The sequence below is a fragment of the Podarcis cretensis genome, assembly GCF_951804945.1.
Source record: "Podarcis cretensis genome assembly, chromosome: 13".
Taxonomy (NCBI): domain Eukaryota; kingdom Metazoa; phylum Chordata; class Lepidosauria; order Squamata; family Lacertidae; genus Podarcis; species Podarcis cretensis.
The window spans coordinates 18,704,737-18,723,209 of NC_137182.1; the positions used below are offsets into that span (position 1 = coordinate 18,704,737).

Sequence of the window (18,473 nt, forward strand, 5' to 3'; positions counted from 1 at the left end):
GGATCATCTAGTCCAACTCTCTGCAATGCAGGAATTTGCAGCTGTCCCATGCGGGATTCGAAACTGCAACCTTGGCGTTACCAGCGCCTCGCTCTAACCAACTGAGCTATCCAGGCTGTTTAATGTGCATATGAGAGATTGTGGGGTAGCCGCACCCCTTTGGGCCAAACCCAGTGCTGTCACTTGGCCCCTGGAGGATTGGCCAAGATGAATGGGGCCCTAAAGCCAAACAGGGTTAGCTTTAAAGACCGTCAGATTTATTATGACACAGACATTAGGTGGACGAGAATCCACTTCATTCAAGGCTGCAAACCCTAAGTGACTGTGATTAAAGGTTTTGTTTCCTGATTCCCATTGGACGGCTAAGCTGATTTTGCTTTACCTGCCTTGGCTTGAAACATGTTGGATTATGGGTAACGTGTGCATGCCTGTCAAAAAGAATAACATTTACTAAGAAACTGCTGAGGCCCCGTATGGATGGAAAGAATGCATTGTAAAGCCAGGAGTAGCATAAATGTATTCCCATGATGGATAACAATGTCTTTTTAAGTTATAGTAATTTTTATCAGTGGTAGTACTAGTAGTGGTGGGAGTGGTAGAAAGCATATCTCTATGGCTAGATGCCTTACAGTTGGAGAAGGAAAAGAAACAAAAGACTTCCCAGAAGCTAAAAATCTAAAGGATTTTCCTTTTTTCTTTTGCACGTCCCAAGTCAAATAGTAAGGTAAAGGTAAAGAGACCCCTGACCATTAGGTCCAGGCGTGACCGACTCTGGGGTTGCAGCGCTCATCTCGCTTTATTGGCCGAGGGAGCCGGCGTACAGCTTCTGGGTCATGTGGCCAGCATGACCATGCCGCTTCTGGCGAACCAGAGCAGCACACGGAAACGCCGTTTACCTTCCCGCTGGAGCGGTACCTATTTATCTACTTGCACTTTGTTTTTTTCCAAGTAAATTTTTATTGTTTTCCTTACATATTCTTTTCCAACAAATTGTAATAACACCATACATTCCCTTTGACTCTGCCGAGTCACGACCCCCCTCCCTCCCCACAACTGGTATATTTATCCTCTTTCCATCGCGCACATCATTCTCATATTAGTACTATTATACATTGGAGGTATTATGTCAATCCTGCTAGTGTCTTGACCTCTTTACAATTCTTCTTTAAATATTCAATAAATTTACTCCAGTTATTTTGGTATCTTTGATCTCCCTGGTCCCGGATCCTCCCTGACAGTTTGGCAAGTTCTGCATATTCTGTCAACTTCGCCTGCCACTCCTGAATAGTTGGTATATCGAAGGGTTCTCGTGGCAGCTGTAGCATACATGAACAAATTTTGATCTTCCATTTTAATTTCTCTTCCTATTAAGCCTAATAGACACGCTTCCGGTCTTTTGGGGAAAGTATATCTAAATATTTTTTTGAGTTCATTATAAATTGATTCCCAACATTTTTTTACCTTATCGCAGGTCCACCACATATGGAAATAGTCCCCATATGCCTTTTTACATTTCCAACATTTTCTTTCTTTCTTCCTATACATTTTAGCTAATTTTACTGGTGTCAAATACCATCTATACATCATTTTTAGCAAGTTTTCCTTTAAAGCCATGCATCCTGTAAATCTCGAACCCTCCTTCCATAATCTTTTCCACGCATCCAATTCAATGTTATACCCAATATCAATTGCCCATTTTATCATTGATTCCTTTACTTCTTCGTCTTTTGTATACCATTCTAGCAATAAACTATATATTCTTGATAAAATTTTATCTTTACAGTCTATTAACTCGATTTGGAATTTCGATTTTTTATCTTCGAACCCATTTCTCTTTTTATCTTCCTTTAATAAGTCACTGATCTGGTGGTATTGCAACCATCCTGTTAACATCTTTTCAATTTGGTCATATGGTTTGAGCTTTATCCCTTGGTCTGTTTTCCTAGTAATATCCTCATATGTTACTCTTTCCCCTTCCATGTTTACTTTTTTTGTTGTCAACACCTCAATTGGTGATATCCACACGGTGTCTTTCTTTCCAGGAGGTTTTTATTCCGATCCCATACTTCATATAAAGATTTCCTAATCACATGGTTTAGAAAACCTTTATGTACCTTTACTTTGTTGTACCATAGGTACGAATGCCAACCGTATCTATTGTCGTGGCCCTCTAGATCTAATAGGTCAGTGTTTTCTAAAGTCAGCCAATCTTTTAACCATACCAAGCACAAAGCTTCATAGTATAAAGTCAGGTCTGGTAAATCAAAACCTCCTCTCTCTTTTTTATCTACTAGTATCTTCTTATTGCACTTTGCACTTGCACTTTGACGTGCTTTCGAACTGCTAGGTTGGCAGGAGCAGGGACCGAGCAATGGGAGCTCACCCCGTCGTGGGGATTCGAACCGCCGACCTTCTGATTGGCAAGTCCTAGGCTCTGTGGTTTAACCCACAGCGCCACCCGCGTCCCTAGTCAAATAGTAATCCAGTACTTAGCTGCAGAGCTCTTTTTCCTAGAAAAATGGGTGCTAGTACTCACCATTAAATTGTTACAGTAAATGCCACACTTTTTAACAACAACAGCAACAACAACAAAAAGAGGTGCCAATACTGCGTACCCTTGAGGACCCATCTGAAAAAAACACTGCTTATCTGTAACTATAAGCATCTGGTCAGGATTCTAGATCAAGTGGGCCACTGACCTGATTGACACGGTTGGCGCTGTGGTCTAAACCACTGAGCCTAGGGCTTGCCGATCAGAAGGTCGGCAGTTCAAATCCCTGCGATGGGGTGAGCTCCCGTGGCTCTGTTCCAGCTCCTGCCAACCTAGCAGTTCGAAAACATGCCAGTGCAAGTAGATCAATAGGTACCGCTGCAGCGGGAAGGTAGATAGTGTTTCTGTGTGCCCTGACTTCTGTCACAGTGTCCCGTTGTGCCAGAAGCGGTTTAGTCCTGCTGGTCACATGACCCAGAAAGCTGTCTGTGGACAAACACCGGCTCCCTTGGCCTGAAATCAAGATGAGTGCTGCAACCCCATAGTCGCCTTTGACTGGACTTAACCATCCAGGGCTCCTTTACCTTTTTACTTTGGCCTGATCCAGCAAACCTGTTTTATGATATGACATGATAACATTTATTTTATTTTATATTCAGAGAGAGAGACTACTGCTTTGCCATGCTCAAAACACTTGCTTAGATCATCTCAGCAGTCTTTACATCAACCCAGTAATGTAGACAGTAATGTACTATCCTTGCCTTAGATGAGGGCTAATGCTGAGACACATTACGCTTGCATCCTGCCCCTCCTTCAGGGAGCTCAGAGCAGGATACAACGTCATCCTATGCACACTCACACACATCCCATAAGACTCATGAAGCAGGTCTGCCTTCTCAGGCCTAGTGCAATGCTCTAACCACTATGTAGCACCAACTGTCCTGGTGGCTCGCCAATGGGCCAAACTAAATGTGGTGGCAGATCTGTGTGTCTTAACCTGGATTTACTACAATCACATAAAAAGAACTGTTGGAGGGGCTGATTTAAGGAAGAAAAGTGGCAAGGGAATGAGGAGAGCTAACCCGCCGCCACTGCTACAGATTACTTCCTTGGAACCCCTCTGTACTTACTAGGGATGGATGAATCTGTCGATTTTGGTTTCCCCATTTTCCTGTCTTCAGTTTTCCTCCTTTCTGCAGCAGCATGAAAATCCATCAGCATTTCACATGCAGTTTTCTCTAGTGTACACTCTCTCCCCCCCCCCAATATAATGCATCTTTGTATGCTCTTTTCACCAACACATGCATTTTTGCGCACATTTCACCTTTAAAATACAATTTTTTTGTAGACGTTATTTGTTTGGAGAACTGCACCACACAATTCAGAGAAGTGCAGATTTCAAAGGGTAGCTGTGTTTCAGTCCTCATATGTTTTAGGAATTGGGGAGCTTTATAATGAAACGTGAGCTGAACTTCATTTCTCCCATGCACCCATGTGCTCCTTTTGCTTCTTAAACCTCCCCAGTTACGGCAGGTACAGATTTTAAACACCCAGATCTGTTAATTTCGCATCTACTTTGCCTCAGCTGCTGATTTAGGCAGATGAAGCTACTCTTGTTACATCTGGGGGCAAGAATACAAAGCAACTTGTCCAGGTTCTGCTTTTGACATATTCTGAAAACTCGGCTACTTCAGATTTTCAGCTTTGGTAGGCACAAAACCCTGTGCAGCCGCAAAGCTGGAGGACCAGGCAGTTTCAGCTCCTAAAATAAGCAGAAAGGCCTCTCTTTGCCTCTAAGTAAAGGGTGGGAACATCTGTGGCCCTCCAGATCACATCTGTCCCAGCCACCATAACCAATGGTGTGGGATAATGGGAGTTGTTGTCCAAACCGGGGCCAGCCCAAGACATTTCGGCACCTGAAATGGCCTTCCCTCACTCCCCACCAGGAAAGAAGGGGGTCAGGGAACATCTACATCAGGGACAATGAAGGAGGGGGATAGAATGATTGACGTTGAGATCTGCCGCGCCAGGGGAACCCTGCCGCCTGAGGCTGCCATCTCACCTCGCCTCACAGGTGGGCCGGCCCTGTGTCCAGCGACATTGTGAAGGCCTCAGGTTCCCCATCCCTGCCTCCTGTAAATGCACAAGTTCCCACTGCTTGGGCCACTGGTGAAATATCTCTGAGCTTCTGTCTCCTACATCTGGAGGAGGAGGAGCCCAATTTTTCAGCTCTCTTATTAGACTAATTATGGTAGCACCCACCACTTCCAGATCGAGTTACATGAATCATTTACTCGGCACTTACAGTGCACAGTGTGCTTTATTATCTTTACCTTGATTAGCCTCTCAAGAAGCCTGGGAGATAGATGGGGGACTGAGACAGAGCCACTTGCCCAGGGTCATCCTGTGGAGTGGGCTTTCTCAGCCTAAGGCTGCATACACATACACATACACTCACAGCATATGACCTCCTCCCCATTCCCCATCCCAAAAGAATCCTGCAGGCTGCAGTTCGCTAAGGGCGCTGGGAATCGTAGCTCTGTGGGGGAACTATGGTTCCCAGGATTTTTTTTGCGAGGGGGGGGGAGAGCCACGTGTTATAAATGTATGGTGTAGACACAGCCCATGTCCATGTTCCATATTCTGCCAGACTGAGTCTGCAATCTTCTCATTCAGAGGCATTTGCCCTTAAACACAGCCTAAAAATATTGTAAATGCACTACAGTGGTGCCTTGGGTTAAGTACTTAATTAGTTCCGGAGGTCCATACTTAACCTGAAACTGTTCTTAACCTGAAGCACCACTTTAGCTAATGGGGTCTTTCGCTGTGCCGCTGCCGCGCGATTTCTGTTCTCATCCTGAAGCAAAGTTCTTAACCTGAGGTACTATTTCTGGGTTAGCAGAGTCTGTGACCTGAAGCGTATGTAACCTGAAGCGTATGTAACCCGAGGTACCACTGTACGTTGAAACCACTCCCATTGTGCCACCATACTCAGCTCCTGTTGGAGTTACTGCATTCTCGGGATTCCCAATTGTAGACCTTTCCAAGTGTCCGTATTTTCCAGGGACAGTCCCGGATTTACAGTTTCTGGTTCAATCCTGGAATGCCCTGCTTTCCCTTAGGCCGTCCCTATTTTCATTGGAGAACTGTTGGAGGGTATGCAATTTCACACTCTCCTCCTCTTTTCCAGTCCCGGATCTTGAAGGGAGCAAAACTGCAGGCCCAGCACCAGCACCTGCCACTCTAGGGCAGTGGTTGAGACCCACCTGTGCTGATGTCTTGCAGTTTGACAGCCGGCCAGTGATGGGTGTTGCCTGGGGAGATTTCTGGGGGCCACACAGAGAGGCCTGGAGGGGCACATTTGGCCAATGCACCTGAGGTGTCCCATCCCTGCTTTTGCAGGAGTTTGAACCTGGGAAAACACCTATATTGAAAACACGTGATCTCTCCGTACTTCCTCAGGTGCTAACTTTTGGGTTTTGTGGAACTTTTGAGTTTTATTTTTATTTTTAATGCTGTAGAGCAGGAGCAGGGAAACATTTTTTTTCAGACCAAGGGCAGTCTTCCCTTCTGAGCAACCTTCATACAGTAGGCTGGTTTCTACACACAATGACACACCCTTGTATATCCTCCAGCCAGGCAAGGAAAGGGCATCATCAGAGTTCAAGGGCACATTCCAACCAGGCAAAAGCACTAGGGGTGCAAAGCAGGGCCTGTGAGGGGAGCAGAGGCGAATTTAGGGGAGCACGACTGGTTCAGTTGCACTGGGGGCAGATCTGCAGAATCGCCACAGGGGGCGCCACAACTATGATTTAGAATAGAGCTTGAGAAGGCAGGAGGAATGAATTTTGACATTGCACAAGGGTGCCCCTGAACTTTGAGATCCCAGTCCACCACTGAGGGGAGTGATTTGAGGAGGCTGTGTGCAGTCTGCAGAATAATTCAATCGGCCGGCTAGGAGAGGCCTGAAGGTCCACATTTGATCCCTGGACTTGAGGTTCCCCATCTATGTTGTAGAGATTTTAATATGGGATTGCCTGCCTGCCGCCTGAATTGATACAACCCACTCTGCCGACTCCATACCCTCCAACATTTCTCCTGTGAAAATAGGGACACCCTACTCCATAATAAAATAATAATAATAATAATAATGATGATTTTACTATTTGTACCCTACCCATCTGACTGGGTTTCTTCAGCCACTCTGGGTGGCTTCCAACATATATAAAAACTTAATGAAATATTAAACATTGAAAACTTCCCTATACAGGGCTGCCTTCAGATGGCTCGGATAACTCCATACCTGCCAACATTTCTCTGATGAAAATAGGGATGTCCTAAGGAGAAATGGGACATTCTGGGATCAAACCAGAAACTAGGACGGCTTCTAAAAATCCGGGATTGTCCCTGGAAAACAGGGGCACTTGAGGATCTGCAAGTCAGGTCTCTTTCCCCTCATCCAACTGGCTGGTAGCAGCACTTGGCACCCTCAGGCAACTGCCTGGTTCCGAAAGTCTGGTGCAACTCACTGGCACTGATTCCTGCCTTAAACCCCATCCCCCTGCTCACCCAACAGGAGGCAGTTACAAGGAGCTATCTAAATTTCCCACAATACCCTGGAGTTACACTCAGCTTGGCTCTGTGGGGCATTGTGGGAAAATTAAAACCAGTGCCATCCAGTGCCACACCACAGGGTCTGATTAGTGGGAGGCTCACAGGCATGGGAGAAGACCCCCAAAGGCCACTGTGCTGCGGACCCCCTCAAATCTGGAGGACGCCTTGATGTGCCGACTCAAAGGCCTGGTGGAGCAGGCAATTGCCACCCGCTAACCTACTTCCAGGCCCCACGACCATTTCCCAGTCCCTGCAGCTCCAAATGGTTACTGGACTCTGTCTGTAGCTCCTCAGCCTAGGCTTCTTAAATCTCGTACATATTACCGCTGTCTCAGTTTACAGGCCTCTTGTCAGCCCATAAATAAAAAGAACTGACAAGAGGTGGCAAACTTCCCAGGTAGATTAAAAGTCTGATGTAGACTCAAGATTTCTTAAGTCCTCTCTGGGCACGTCTTAAACTGAAAACTTAAAAGCTGACTAAAGTAGTCCATTCTTAGAACCTGGCAAGAGCAAACCATACATTTAAAACCCCACAGGGAGGAAAAATGAGAATTTGAAAACAGCAGGTGGGGAGAGGATTAAGCACCTTCTCTCATTCTCCCTCACCTTAGATTTCATAGAATTGTAGAGTTGGAAGGGACCCCCAGGGTCATCTAGTCCAACCTCCTGCAATATAGGAATCGTGCTCTCAGCCGTCCCTGGGTGGGCTCAAACCAGCAACCTTCTGCTTAACAGCCAGGCACACAGACCCATTGCACCACGAGGCTTCCTTGCTACCACTTCCCTGATATCAATCACAGTTTCTTAAGGGTTACTGGCCTATAGTTAACACACTTTTGTGTGTAACATGTAGTTTACCCCTGATCTTAATTGATACACCATTTTTTTTTTAAAAAAAAAAACACATTTATGCATTTTATATATCTTAATACATCAGTTATACAATTGTCATCATTTATCTTACACTCTTTGACTTCCACACACATCCCTCCATGAGATGTTACTAAGTACTTTCTTGGGTATTTCCCCCTCTACTATACTCAATAAGAACATCTCTGGTTTCTTGGAACCCTTAACATCTTTTTTAGTTCTGAGTATATCATCTCCCAATATTCTTTGGCTTTCTTGCAACCCCACCACATGTGTATAAATGTCCCTTCAATCTCTTCACATTTCCAACATAAATTGGTGATATGCCCATCTTCTATGACTTAGTGTAACCTCCACCCCCCCCCCCCATGTACACTACCTCTACAATTCTGGCACCGGGATGACAGGCTTCTTTGCTCTCTCTCATGCCCATTGACCCTCTTTCACCAACAGTGGTTGGTGCCCATGCAGACTATAGGGCTGAATGCAGGGAGACCAACAGTAGGTGGAGCCAGACCCAACGGCAGGCAGAGGCACCCCGTAGACTGGTTGTAAAGAAAGAGGCAGCTGGCTGGGGACAGACTGAGGTTGGTGGGTCAGGGCTGCATTCGCCCTAATGGACTGACCTCTACTGTCATTCACCCTCTCCTGGCTCCATAAACAACAACAACAAAAAACAAAAAGTGCTAACGTGAACAAGTACAAATGAAGCTTGTCACTTTGTTGGAACCTTCCTGCTCTCCTGCCCGAAACCCTTTTGTTTCACCCCAAAACTAATATCATTACTGTAGAGTCAGCTCACATCCCCTACTCTAGTTTCCAAGCCATATGTTCCTCAACTCTCCTCCTTACTGTCCTGATATGCCCCAAATTCTGATCCATGTCCCCACTTGCCTCTGAAGGAGGAGGAGGAGGAGGAGTTTGGATTTGATATCCCGCTTTATCACTACCCGAAGGAGTCTCAAAGCTGCTAACATTCTCCTTTCCCTTCCTCCCCCACAACAAACACTCTGTGAGGTGAGTGGGGCTAAGAGACTTCAGAGAAGTGTGACTAGCCCAAGGTCACCCAGCAGCTGCATGTTAAGGAGCAGAGACACGAACCCGGTTCCCCAGATTACGAGCCCACAACCCCAGCCATTCCCAGGACTGGCAGTTCTGCCCTCCTTTGTGACCCACATGCCACAGGGAACATCTCAGTGTTCTGATGGGGTTTTTATGTGCACGACTGGCTCCCTTCGTCTGTTCCGTCCCTCGGGCTCCTGCCTGTGATCCTCAATCTCAAACCACTGTCCTCCACAGTTCAACCTGCGCTCTGCCCCACCCTTCCCCGTCGCCCTGGATCCTTCCATTTGGCTCTCCCTCCCCAGCGGACCCAGTTATTCCGAGCCTGTGTGCCGCAGATGCTCCGATTCGCACTGCGCTGTGTTTCCTTCTGTCGGCATATGTCCTTGAGCTCAGAAGGCAGGCAGTGCATCCGAAACTGAGCTGGCTTTGAATCTGGAAACGGGAGTGCTTGATCCGGAGCTCTTGGCCGAGGTGCCGCCGCAGAGGGTCTGCTCGCCCGTGCAGAAGCTTGCCCCTCCTTTTTCCCACCACGGGGCTCGCACGATTCCTGCTTAGGGTTCTTGGTGCCAAGTGGCTGGATAGGCCCAGAACCCCCTGGGGCAGTGGTCTTTGCCTGCGGCCAGACAGAGAAGATGGGTCATGCCAGGATGCCAGCGGCTACGTGAACCAGTTGGGCAGCACCATGGGGACAGATGTGACTGGGTGAGTGGCGTGGGTGTTAGCCAGGATGGGCAGTGTGTAACGGGAATGCTTTGGTGGCAGGGAAATAATCAGCGCGCGTCTCCCCCCTTCCCTGTTGTGACCCATTTCGCTTCACCTGTGTCCTGACCTGCTTCTGTAACGGGAATAAAATTTGAAGTGGGAGACTTGTTTGCTAGGGCAGGACAAGGTTCACCCACCAATGGGGGAGATAAATCTCTTGACTTCGAAGAACTAAGAAGCATAAGTCATGAGAAGGCAGGTGCAATCGTTGCGGGGAAGTGTGTGTTGAAGGAGAAGGCTGTTAGTTTTAGAGAGTTTGCACACTGTGCTTTGCAAAGAGCTGTGCATTGTTACTTCACCGCTGTGCGTGCCAAGTTCCTGAACGTTGTGTGCCCATGTAGGAGAGAAAGACTGAGAGCTTATGCACACTTGACGTTTTGTCCCATTTATCCTGCCCAGGGGGCAGAATAGTTTTAGTTTTCTACTGCGGCAGCAGTTGCTCCCACCTTCTGTATTGTGTCAGAAATAGGCAGTTAGTTTCCCCTTCATGCTGACCTCTTGTGAATCACCTTTAGCCACTGCTTAACGGTAGGCTCTGAATTTATGGGGGCAAACCTGCAGCTGAAATACTGCAGAGGGAAAAGCAGCCTTGGCTGGGTGGGCAGGATGAGAGAGATTAAGAGAAGTAACATGTCCAGAGGAGGAAGGGTTAAGCACACACACACACACCCCGCACACTGCTTCTCTTCTCAAAAATGGGCCTCTCCCCAAAGCTGTTTTTCATTTCTTTTTTCTTTTCTTTTCTTTTCTTTCCTTTCTTTCTTTCCTTCCTTTTATTTCTTCTAAAAAAACTCTTAAGCCTTTATTGCATGCATCTGCAAGTAACATGCAGTTTGCCCCCATCTGATGAGACAAACATCACCACAGGTAATGTGTCACTCTAGTTCAGTGTGTGTGTCACCTTATCGAGATCGTTTAAACATTACTGACCTTGTGACAGTGTGCCTTTTGCATACATATCAATATCATGTCCCTGTACATACCAGCAGTCTGAAAAATAGCATCTCCTCCCTCCCCCAATCAACTTTTGTGGCTATAGGAATGTGTGCTTTTCTTTTTAAAAATATATCACAAGAAGCATTGAAAAGTATCTAATTTGTCTGATCTACAGCACAGCTGGGGGGACGCAGGTGGCGCTGTGGGTTAAAGCCTCAGCGCCTAGGACTTGCCGATCGAAAGGTCGGCGGTTCGAATCCCTGCGGCGGGGTGCGCTCCCACTGCTCGGTCCCAGCGCCTGCCAACCTAGCAGTTACCTCCGGGTGCAAGTAGATAAATAGGGACCGCTTACCAGCGGGAAGGTAAACGGTGTTTCCGTGTGCGGCTCTGGCTCTGGCTCTGGCTCTGGCCAGAGCAGCGATGTCACGCTGGCCACGTGACCCGGAAGTGTCTCCGGACAGCGCTGGCCCCTGGCCTCTTAAGTGAGATGGGCGCACAACCCCAGAGTCTGTCAAGACTGGCCCGTACGGGCAGGGGTACCTTTACCTTTACCTTTACAGCACAGCTACTTGAGTGAACTTCTGCCAATTGGGGGTGGGGGTGGGACATGTGGGGCTGCTTTCAATGACATATATTGAGGGTATTGGTGGCTCAAAGCCTTTGCATTGAAGTTTAGCCTTGCTTAGTGATAAATACCTGCCATTCCATTTGTCAAAGTCTTCTATGCACTCCAGAGGAAGATATCCTTTCCCTTGTTCTGTTATGTTCTCTGGGGACCCCACCCGCAAAGCAACTATCTGTGTAGCCTATCAAGCAAATACCGTATGAACTATTGTGCAGCCTTGCAAATATATCTGTGTAAGTTATTATCTTGTTTGTCGGCGCCTGTGTTAGACATTTGTGACCTTTATAAAAAGAACCACTTTTTGTAAAAGGAACACCTTCACGGAAATTTCCTAGAGGAAATTCTTTAAGGTGAGCAGGATGATTGCTCTTCACAAGCCCGCCTGCTTGTATGTGTGAGTGTGCAAATATGACTAGCCGTACATGAAGAATACTCCCTTATTTTACATGTCTGTGAGAGAAAGATGGTGGGCGGGTGGGGCGATGGTGCTGTTCTGCAACTTGAAGGATGCTACAGAGAGAGTTGCATGATGGTTGGGAAGATAAAGCACAACCTTACCTGCAAAGGTTAAGTTATAAGCACAACAAACTGAATTCAGCACAACAAACTCCCAAGTAAACTTTCACAGGGCACCAACGCTGTGTGCTAAGAAGTAACGCTCACTCACCAAAATTGTATTCACTGCCAAGTTATGCTGCACAGAATTAAGCTATAAAATCTGTGTGTGTGGTCCTATGCACATTTTTGCTTGGAGGCAAATCACTGGTACTTGTAGCTTTATCCTGAGCACGCGTACTCTGAAGTAAGGGTGAATTCAGGTGCACCCTATGATGTATATGCAGGAACTACGTGGAATGTAATGTGTATTTGGGACTGTGATGGGCTCTGGTGTTCCTGAATGAAAAAGCAGCTGTCGAAACCTTGCTTGCTGAAAACATGGCAGCAATGGAGCCATTCATGCATTTGGGGTCACCCTGTCCCACTCATTGCTGATTTTCTATCCAAGGCTCCCTTCTTCCCTGAATACCAAGAGGGAGCTGCAGCTGGCACTGGTGCCACTGCTTAAGGGAGAGTTGCCTTGCCCCAAATGCAGCTATGGCACCAGGAGCAGGGGACTAGATAAAGAGTCCCTTCTCCAAACAGCTGCCCCAATTCCAAAGACAAATCCATTCCCTCCTGTGGCTGTTCCTATAGGGACCCGTCATCCAGTGCTAAAAAGTCCTACTGTTGGGAGTGAGGAAACCTATTTATACAGTGATCTTAGAGCTTTTTGACAGGAGGACTCAAGTGAGAGAGGGGATCATAAGGGAGCTCTTTCCAGAGAGATGGAGCCAGCTGTTCAGAAAGCAAGCCATTCTCTTAGACCCAAAATGCAGTTTTGTTACAGAGTGGAAAGGCAACCGTAGCTGGCTTGGCCTTGGTGGCTTCTATTTCCGCAGGGTATCCTCTCATACGGAACAAGCCCTGCTGGTTTTGACTAAGGAAAGGACATTCAGTCTAGCATCCTGTTTCCCGTAATAGCCAGCCAGATGCCTCTGGAAAACCCACAAGCAGAACATGCTTATTGCCGCCACCCCCAACAGATAGAGGCTTCCTTCCTTTAACTACCGTAGCCAATAGCCACGGATAGTCTCATCCTCCGTAACTTTGTCTAACCCCCTTTTATGGCCATCTAAGATAGCGGCCCTCACTACTTCTTGTGGCATGGAGTAACAAAAAACATGAATGAGGTGTTGGGGTGAAGAAGGGCCCTTTGGCTCGCCTGTCCTGCCTACTCTGTTGTCATAGGGTGCTGCTTTCCAACTGATCAGGTAGAGCCAAAACAGTCTTAATTGAGGAAGGATTTGTCTTGGGGGGGTGTGCGTTTGTGGTGGGAGGGGGAAGACCATGAGCATCATGTCTCTTGCAGTCTTTACTTTCTCAAAAGAGAGGTGCCGGAACTCATGCTTCTCGTGTGTGTGTGTGTGTGTGTGTGTGTGTGTGTGTCGGGTGCACGTGCGCTCTGTTTGCGGCTACTCGGCGCCAAGCGCTCTGCACATGCTCAGAGGCGCGGGGCTCCCTCTCGCCGCTACCCACGACCGACCGAGAGGTTGAGCCAGCTGGGCCAGCCAGCCAACCAACCAACCAACCAACCATCCGGCCGGCCTGCCCGCTTCCTGCAGTGCCGCGGCATCGCCGGGTGCTCCTGTGCGCAAGGGGTTAAGCAAGCGTGCCGGCTGGTCGGCGTGCGCTCTCCCGCTCGCTCCGGCGGCGGCGGCGGCGGCGGCGTTGGACTCGGCTCCTGCTGCCAATGAACAAGGCCGGCAGGCCGGCCTGCCCGCCAGCCCCCCGCTCTTCTTCTCCTCCTGCTCCGTCGTCGTCCTTTCCTTGCTTCCTTCCTTCCTTCCTTCCCGCGGTGCCATGATGTGAGTATGGTGCAGCCCTCCCGCCGCTGCTGCTGCTGCTGCCGCTACTGCCGCTATTGCGCCCCCCGCCCGCCTCCCCATCCCACCGCGCGCCCCTAGAATGTGGCTGGGCCCCACGGCGGCGGCAGCGGCGGCTGGGGGCCTGGGATCAACGGCGGCGGCGGCGGCGGAGCCATGGCCCGCTACGACGGCGGCGGCGGCGGCGGCGGGAGCCAGCAGCAGCAGCAGCCGGCCCTCTCGTCCAGCTGGCCGGCCCTGGGGCCCCGGCGCCGGAGCGTCTGGTACATCTACAGGTACGGTCGGAAGAGGAGCAGGAGGAAGCGGAGCAGCCATCGGCAGGCACGGCCGTGGGGCCCTGGCCCGTGCGGCAGCGGCGGCGGCCTCCCAGCCCAGCGGAGCCGGCCCCCATTCATGCCTCGCGGGCCCCCTTCCCCGGCGCCCCATTCATCCCTTCGCCTCGCGCCCGCCCTCCGCAGCCCATTCACGCCCGCGCACCCGCCCGCCATTCATGCAGCCATTCAGTCAGTCATCCAGCGCCGCTGCCGGCTCCCAGCTCGCGCCCTCCGCGCACAACGCCTCCCCCGCTCCATGCATCCGGCCATTCAGCCTGCGCGCGCCCGCCCGGATTGATGGATGGATGGATGCGAGGGGGAGCCACGGGGGGACGATGCTGACGGTGTGTGATGGGTTGAAGGTGCTTGCCAGAGAGATTAGGTATGTGAGCGCGCGCGAGGCAGCGAGGGAGAGTCCGGGGGGGGGGGGGGAGAGAGAGATTAGCATGCCTCTTACGGAGAGAGGTGTGTGTGCCTGTTTTTGAGAGGATTGCGCGTGTGTGCGCGCGCAGTGTGCGTCAGTGAGGGCTTATGTGTGCGTGTGCATGCATCTCTACATACGGGTCGGGGTGTGCTGTGTGTATGGTTAGGTATTCGTCTACACGGTTTGTGTACCTCTGTATGGCTGCACAGAGAGCGTCTGGGAATGATTTGTGCAAGGTATGCATGGTAGTGCCTCTGTGTGCATGAAGATTCTTGAGGGTGGGAAACGACATGGGTGTAGACTCTCCGTGTACACTGTGAAGTGGCTGTGGGCGCTTATGTGTCTGTGAAGTTTGAATGTGTGTGTATGTGTGTGCACATCTGCATGGGCGCCATCCGCTGCATACAGCTTCACTATTGATTAATGCTGCCGTCATAACTGTATTGTGCCCTGAGATTACGGTGGCTGAGGAGTTCTGGGAAGCAAAGTATTGTATGTGTGCATGTGCCTCTCTATGATGTATATGTGTTAATGTCTGGTCTGTGCATATGCACAGAGCTGTGTGCTGGTAAGCAACACACATGCATTCTGGATTATGGTTTGTTCTGTTCTTCATAGTAAAAGCCTGACCCTGTGGAGCATGATGTGCTAAATCCTCTACACATACTAAACAACACTCCTTCCAAGCATGTGCATTGGTTATGTACACGTGTATTGATATATCCTTGTGACAGTCTGTTGCATGCAGACAGTTTTACATACAGGTTTGTTCATGAGTACAGTATGTTTTAAATGTGATCCTCCTCTCCCTACCCCCCAGTTCACCTTTAACATCCATATGAAAATTTGGGCAGTTGCACGTTGTGGTCTGTAGATCCAAATGTATATATTTGGTGCATGAACATAAGCTTAACTTACTGTGTGCATACAGATTACTGTATACGGAGTCTGCATTGACTTGTGAACATTTGAGCATAACATGCATGCTTCAACGCATGTTGTCACATTTATCGTATCAGTGTGTTAACCCTTGAATACGTACACCAGTCCCTGCATATATTATATCTAACGGAATAAGCCATGCACTTTTTAATTGGAAGATTGAGCTTCCAAATCCCTTTACAGTTACACTGCAGTGTTGAAAACTGCAGCTGTGTGCAGCTAGGTTTAGTTGTATCTTGGATTGGGCCTGTGAGGATAAGGAACAAAAGGGAGATCTTTCCAAGGCCTTGTTTTGCCATGGGTTTCTGCAGAGAACTCATATATGTGTTAAATATATGTTAATGTTATGATACGATGATCTCATCAAAGGAAAACTGTTCTGTCACTTGCAGTTTGCTACCTTAGGGTGCTGGGTCTGGGTGTCCAAAATGCTGGGGGGGGGAGAGAGGTTTTCGCTTCTGTAAAGCACTGTTGTGATAAGTGCCCTCGCTTCAGAAGATGGGACTTGGAGCAAGAAATGTGAGCCGCTTCCCTCTTCTTGTTCCTTTCCACTGGTTGGGTCCATGTGGATCGCTAGAATCTCACGGGTTCTAGCCCCAAGAGGCTTGGCCTTGAACTAAGATGCTTGATAGTCCTTTCTCCAATGCTTCCCTCCCAGGGATATTCTGTGCAGAATTATGTTTCCCTAATGTAGAGGATCTGTGTGAAGATAGTGGACCGGGAGATGGTGTGGGGGTTTTTTTGCTTGTGCCCCTCATACTTGGAGGAACATGGAAGCCCAACGTGTCAGTCTAGCACATGACGAAGGTGCATTGTTTTGGTTATTGGGTGGCATTAGAGACGCAGTAAATAAATATACTTTGGAAGTATTTGGGGTGCTGAGCATCGCTGTGTTTCAGGTGGGGATTAGATTTATACAAGGTGTGAGGATGTTATCACCATGCATGTACATGCTGGGGCTCAGGAGTTCACTCGTGAGCATGGTGAGCTGTGAGATGGTGTCTGTTCACTTGGCACAGCTTTCCCAAGTCTGCTCTGTATCCAGGAAATCTCCTTCTGTCGGCAGCGTTGCTATCTGTGGGTGTGGCAGCATCGCACATTTCTGTTCACTGCGTGTTGCTTGTATGTGTTCACCTGCCAGTCAAAAATGTGCTTAAAAAGAGCACATCTCTTACACACATACCTCTTAACTGTGTCCAATATGGACTGTGCGCGTTTCTCTTTCTAATGCTTTGTGTGCATTGAATAGCACCTGTGGTGCGCTAAGGGTATGCTTTCTACAGACTCAAATAAATATGGGATAGGTTAGCGACCCACCAGATCAAGCTGCTCACCAGCCACGTGTATCGTGTGGCCTGCTAGATGCTTTGATGGCCTTCCTGTTTCTGCAGTCCTGGCAGGCAACAAAAAGAGGTTTATTAAGTCCTTGGTGGCACATGACCTGTGGGCTAAGTTTGGCTCAGTGGACCTGTTGTAGAGACTGCTGTGGGTGCATGTTGTAAGGTCTGTAACTGGGATCCATGATGAGGGAAGTAACATATGGAAACTTGGAGGAATGCTGTCAGGGCAGCTGGAGTGGCAGTACTTGTGGTTATCGACTAGAATTGTAGGATTGCCAAACAGGGAGCTCCTTCTGCTGTCTGTTTCCCTGTCAGATTGCTGTCAGCAGTGGACTCTGGATTCTTGGGGCGGGGGGGGGGGGGGTTGATAGTACCAACACAGTGAAGCCTGCAGAGTACTTTTGTCATATCCAGTGAACTGGATTTATGGTTGTGTGCCATTCTAACCACACAGTGCTGTGTCTACCAGCAGCAGGCACTGCATTTTCAGTTTTGCAGTACTGTGAAGTGGTTATATTTGCAGTGCCTGAAGCCTGTACAGTACTTGTGGTTTTGGTATTTGCAGCTAGAATAAATGGCTGCCTGCACTGTGGCACTCTTTCTGCAGTACTGGATAGAGTGGCTGAACAGTGGGCTTTATATTTTCAGTACTGCTCCAGACTTGCAGTAGGCTCTGGATTTGAATGTGCCATGTGCACTGGGACTATGCAGCTTCTTCTGCATAACCTATGCCAGTCTGATGCAGTGCCAGTGAGCATACATGGTACATTTTGTGTTGCAGAAGTGTTGCCCTGTGCAATAAGCCCTATTTTCTCTGTGTTGCTTGTAACAAAGGTTGTGCAGTGGACACTGTATTTGGAGTATATGTCTGTGCAGTGTTTTCTGTACTAGTCATGCTGCTTTCTCGCGTGCTAGATTTGGACTGCTACAGCACCATGCAGTGTATATTTGCAATGCAAAGATTGTGCTTTGCTTTTTATAAATTTGCTGGCAAAGCTGTAGATAGCGAGCACTGTGCAGTGCATTCCAAGGGGGTAATGGGTATATTCTGTGCACTGACATCTGTATTTGCATTGAGCGTGTGCTGCTTCTATCAGATGTTGTGTAGTGTCTTCTAGGTTTCCAGAACCTAAGCTCTGTAGACCAGGGAGGCTTTGCACTTGCATTTGCAGTGCTAAGGCCTCCTACAGCAGGAACAAGTTCAGTGCTATTTCCCTTTGCATTGACCCTGTTTGCCCTTTCAGAACCTTGACAATGCGCTGCCTCCTCTAGCGGGTTCCATTGTTAGTGTGCAGTAGGTCCCATATTTGCAGTATCAGAACTTTGTCCAGCAATGGAAAGGGGAAGGAAGAGAAATCTGGAGCCAGCAAGTTCTGCAAACCAGGTGCACCGTGGATTTCCTGCATGAGTGATGCTGTGTTAGCAGTGTGGGGCAGTGTATTACGCTCTAGTTATTCTTTGTACATTGGAAGAGTGTCTGAGTCGGGAATTCCCATTGGAATGTGGCTGCCTCCTAACCTGTCCTGTTGTCTCTTTCCTTTGCAGTGACTACATCATTAAAGAGAAGACAGTGCTGCTGCAGAAGAAGGACAACGAAGGATTTGGCTTTGTGCTAAGAGGGGCCAAGGGTGAGAGGGGGAGTTAGCATCACTCTTGGACACTAGGGC

General features: G+C 48.5%; 1 protein-coding gene across 7 annotated transcripts in view; it reads left to right on the forward strand.

The window, feature by feature from the left end:
- Positions 1 to 18,473, forward strand: part of SHANK1 (SH3 and multiple ankyrin repeat domains 1) — a 112,972-nt gene that overhangs the window by 73,436 nt on the left and 21,063 nt on the right. For all 7 annotated transcript variants that reach the window (XR_013832406.1, XR_013832407.1, XM_079949212.1 and 4 more), the window contains one exon: positions 18,352 to 18,434. Coding sequence is in view for 5 of the 7 variants with exons in the window: in XM_079949212.1 (XP_079805338.1) it covers positions 18,352 to 18,434 (83 nt within the window). In the remaining 2 variants the exon portion in view is untranslated. The remainder of the gene's footprint in view (positions 1 to 18,351; positions 18,435 to 18,473) is intronic.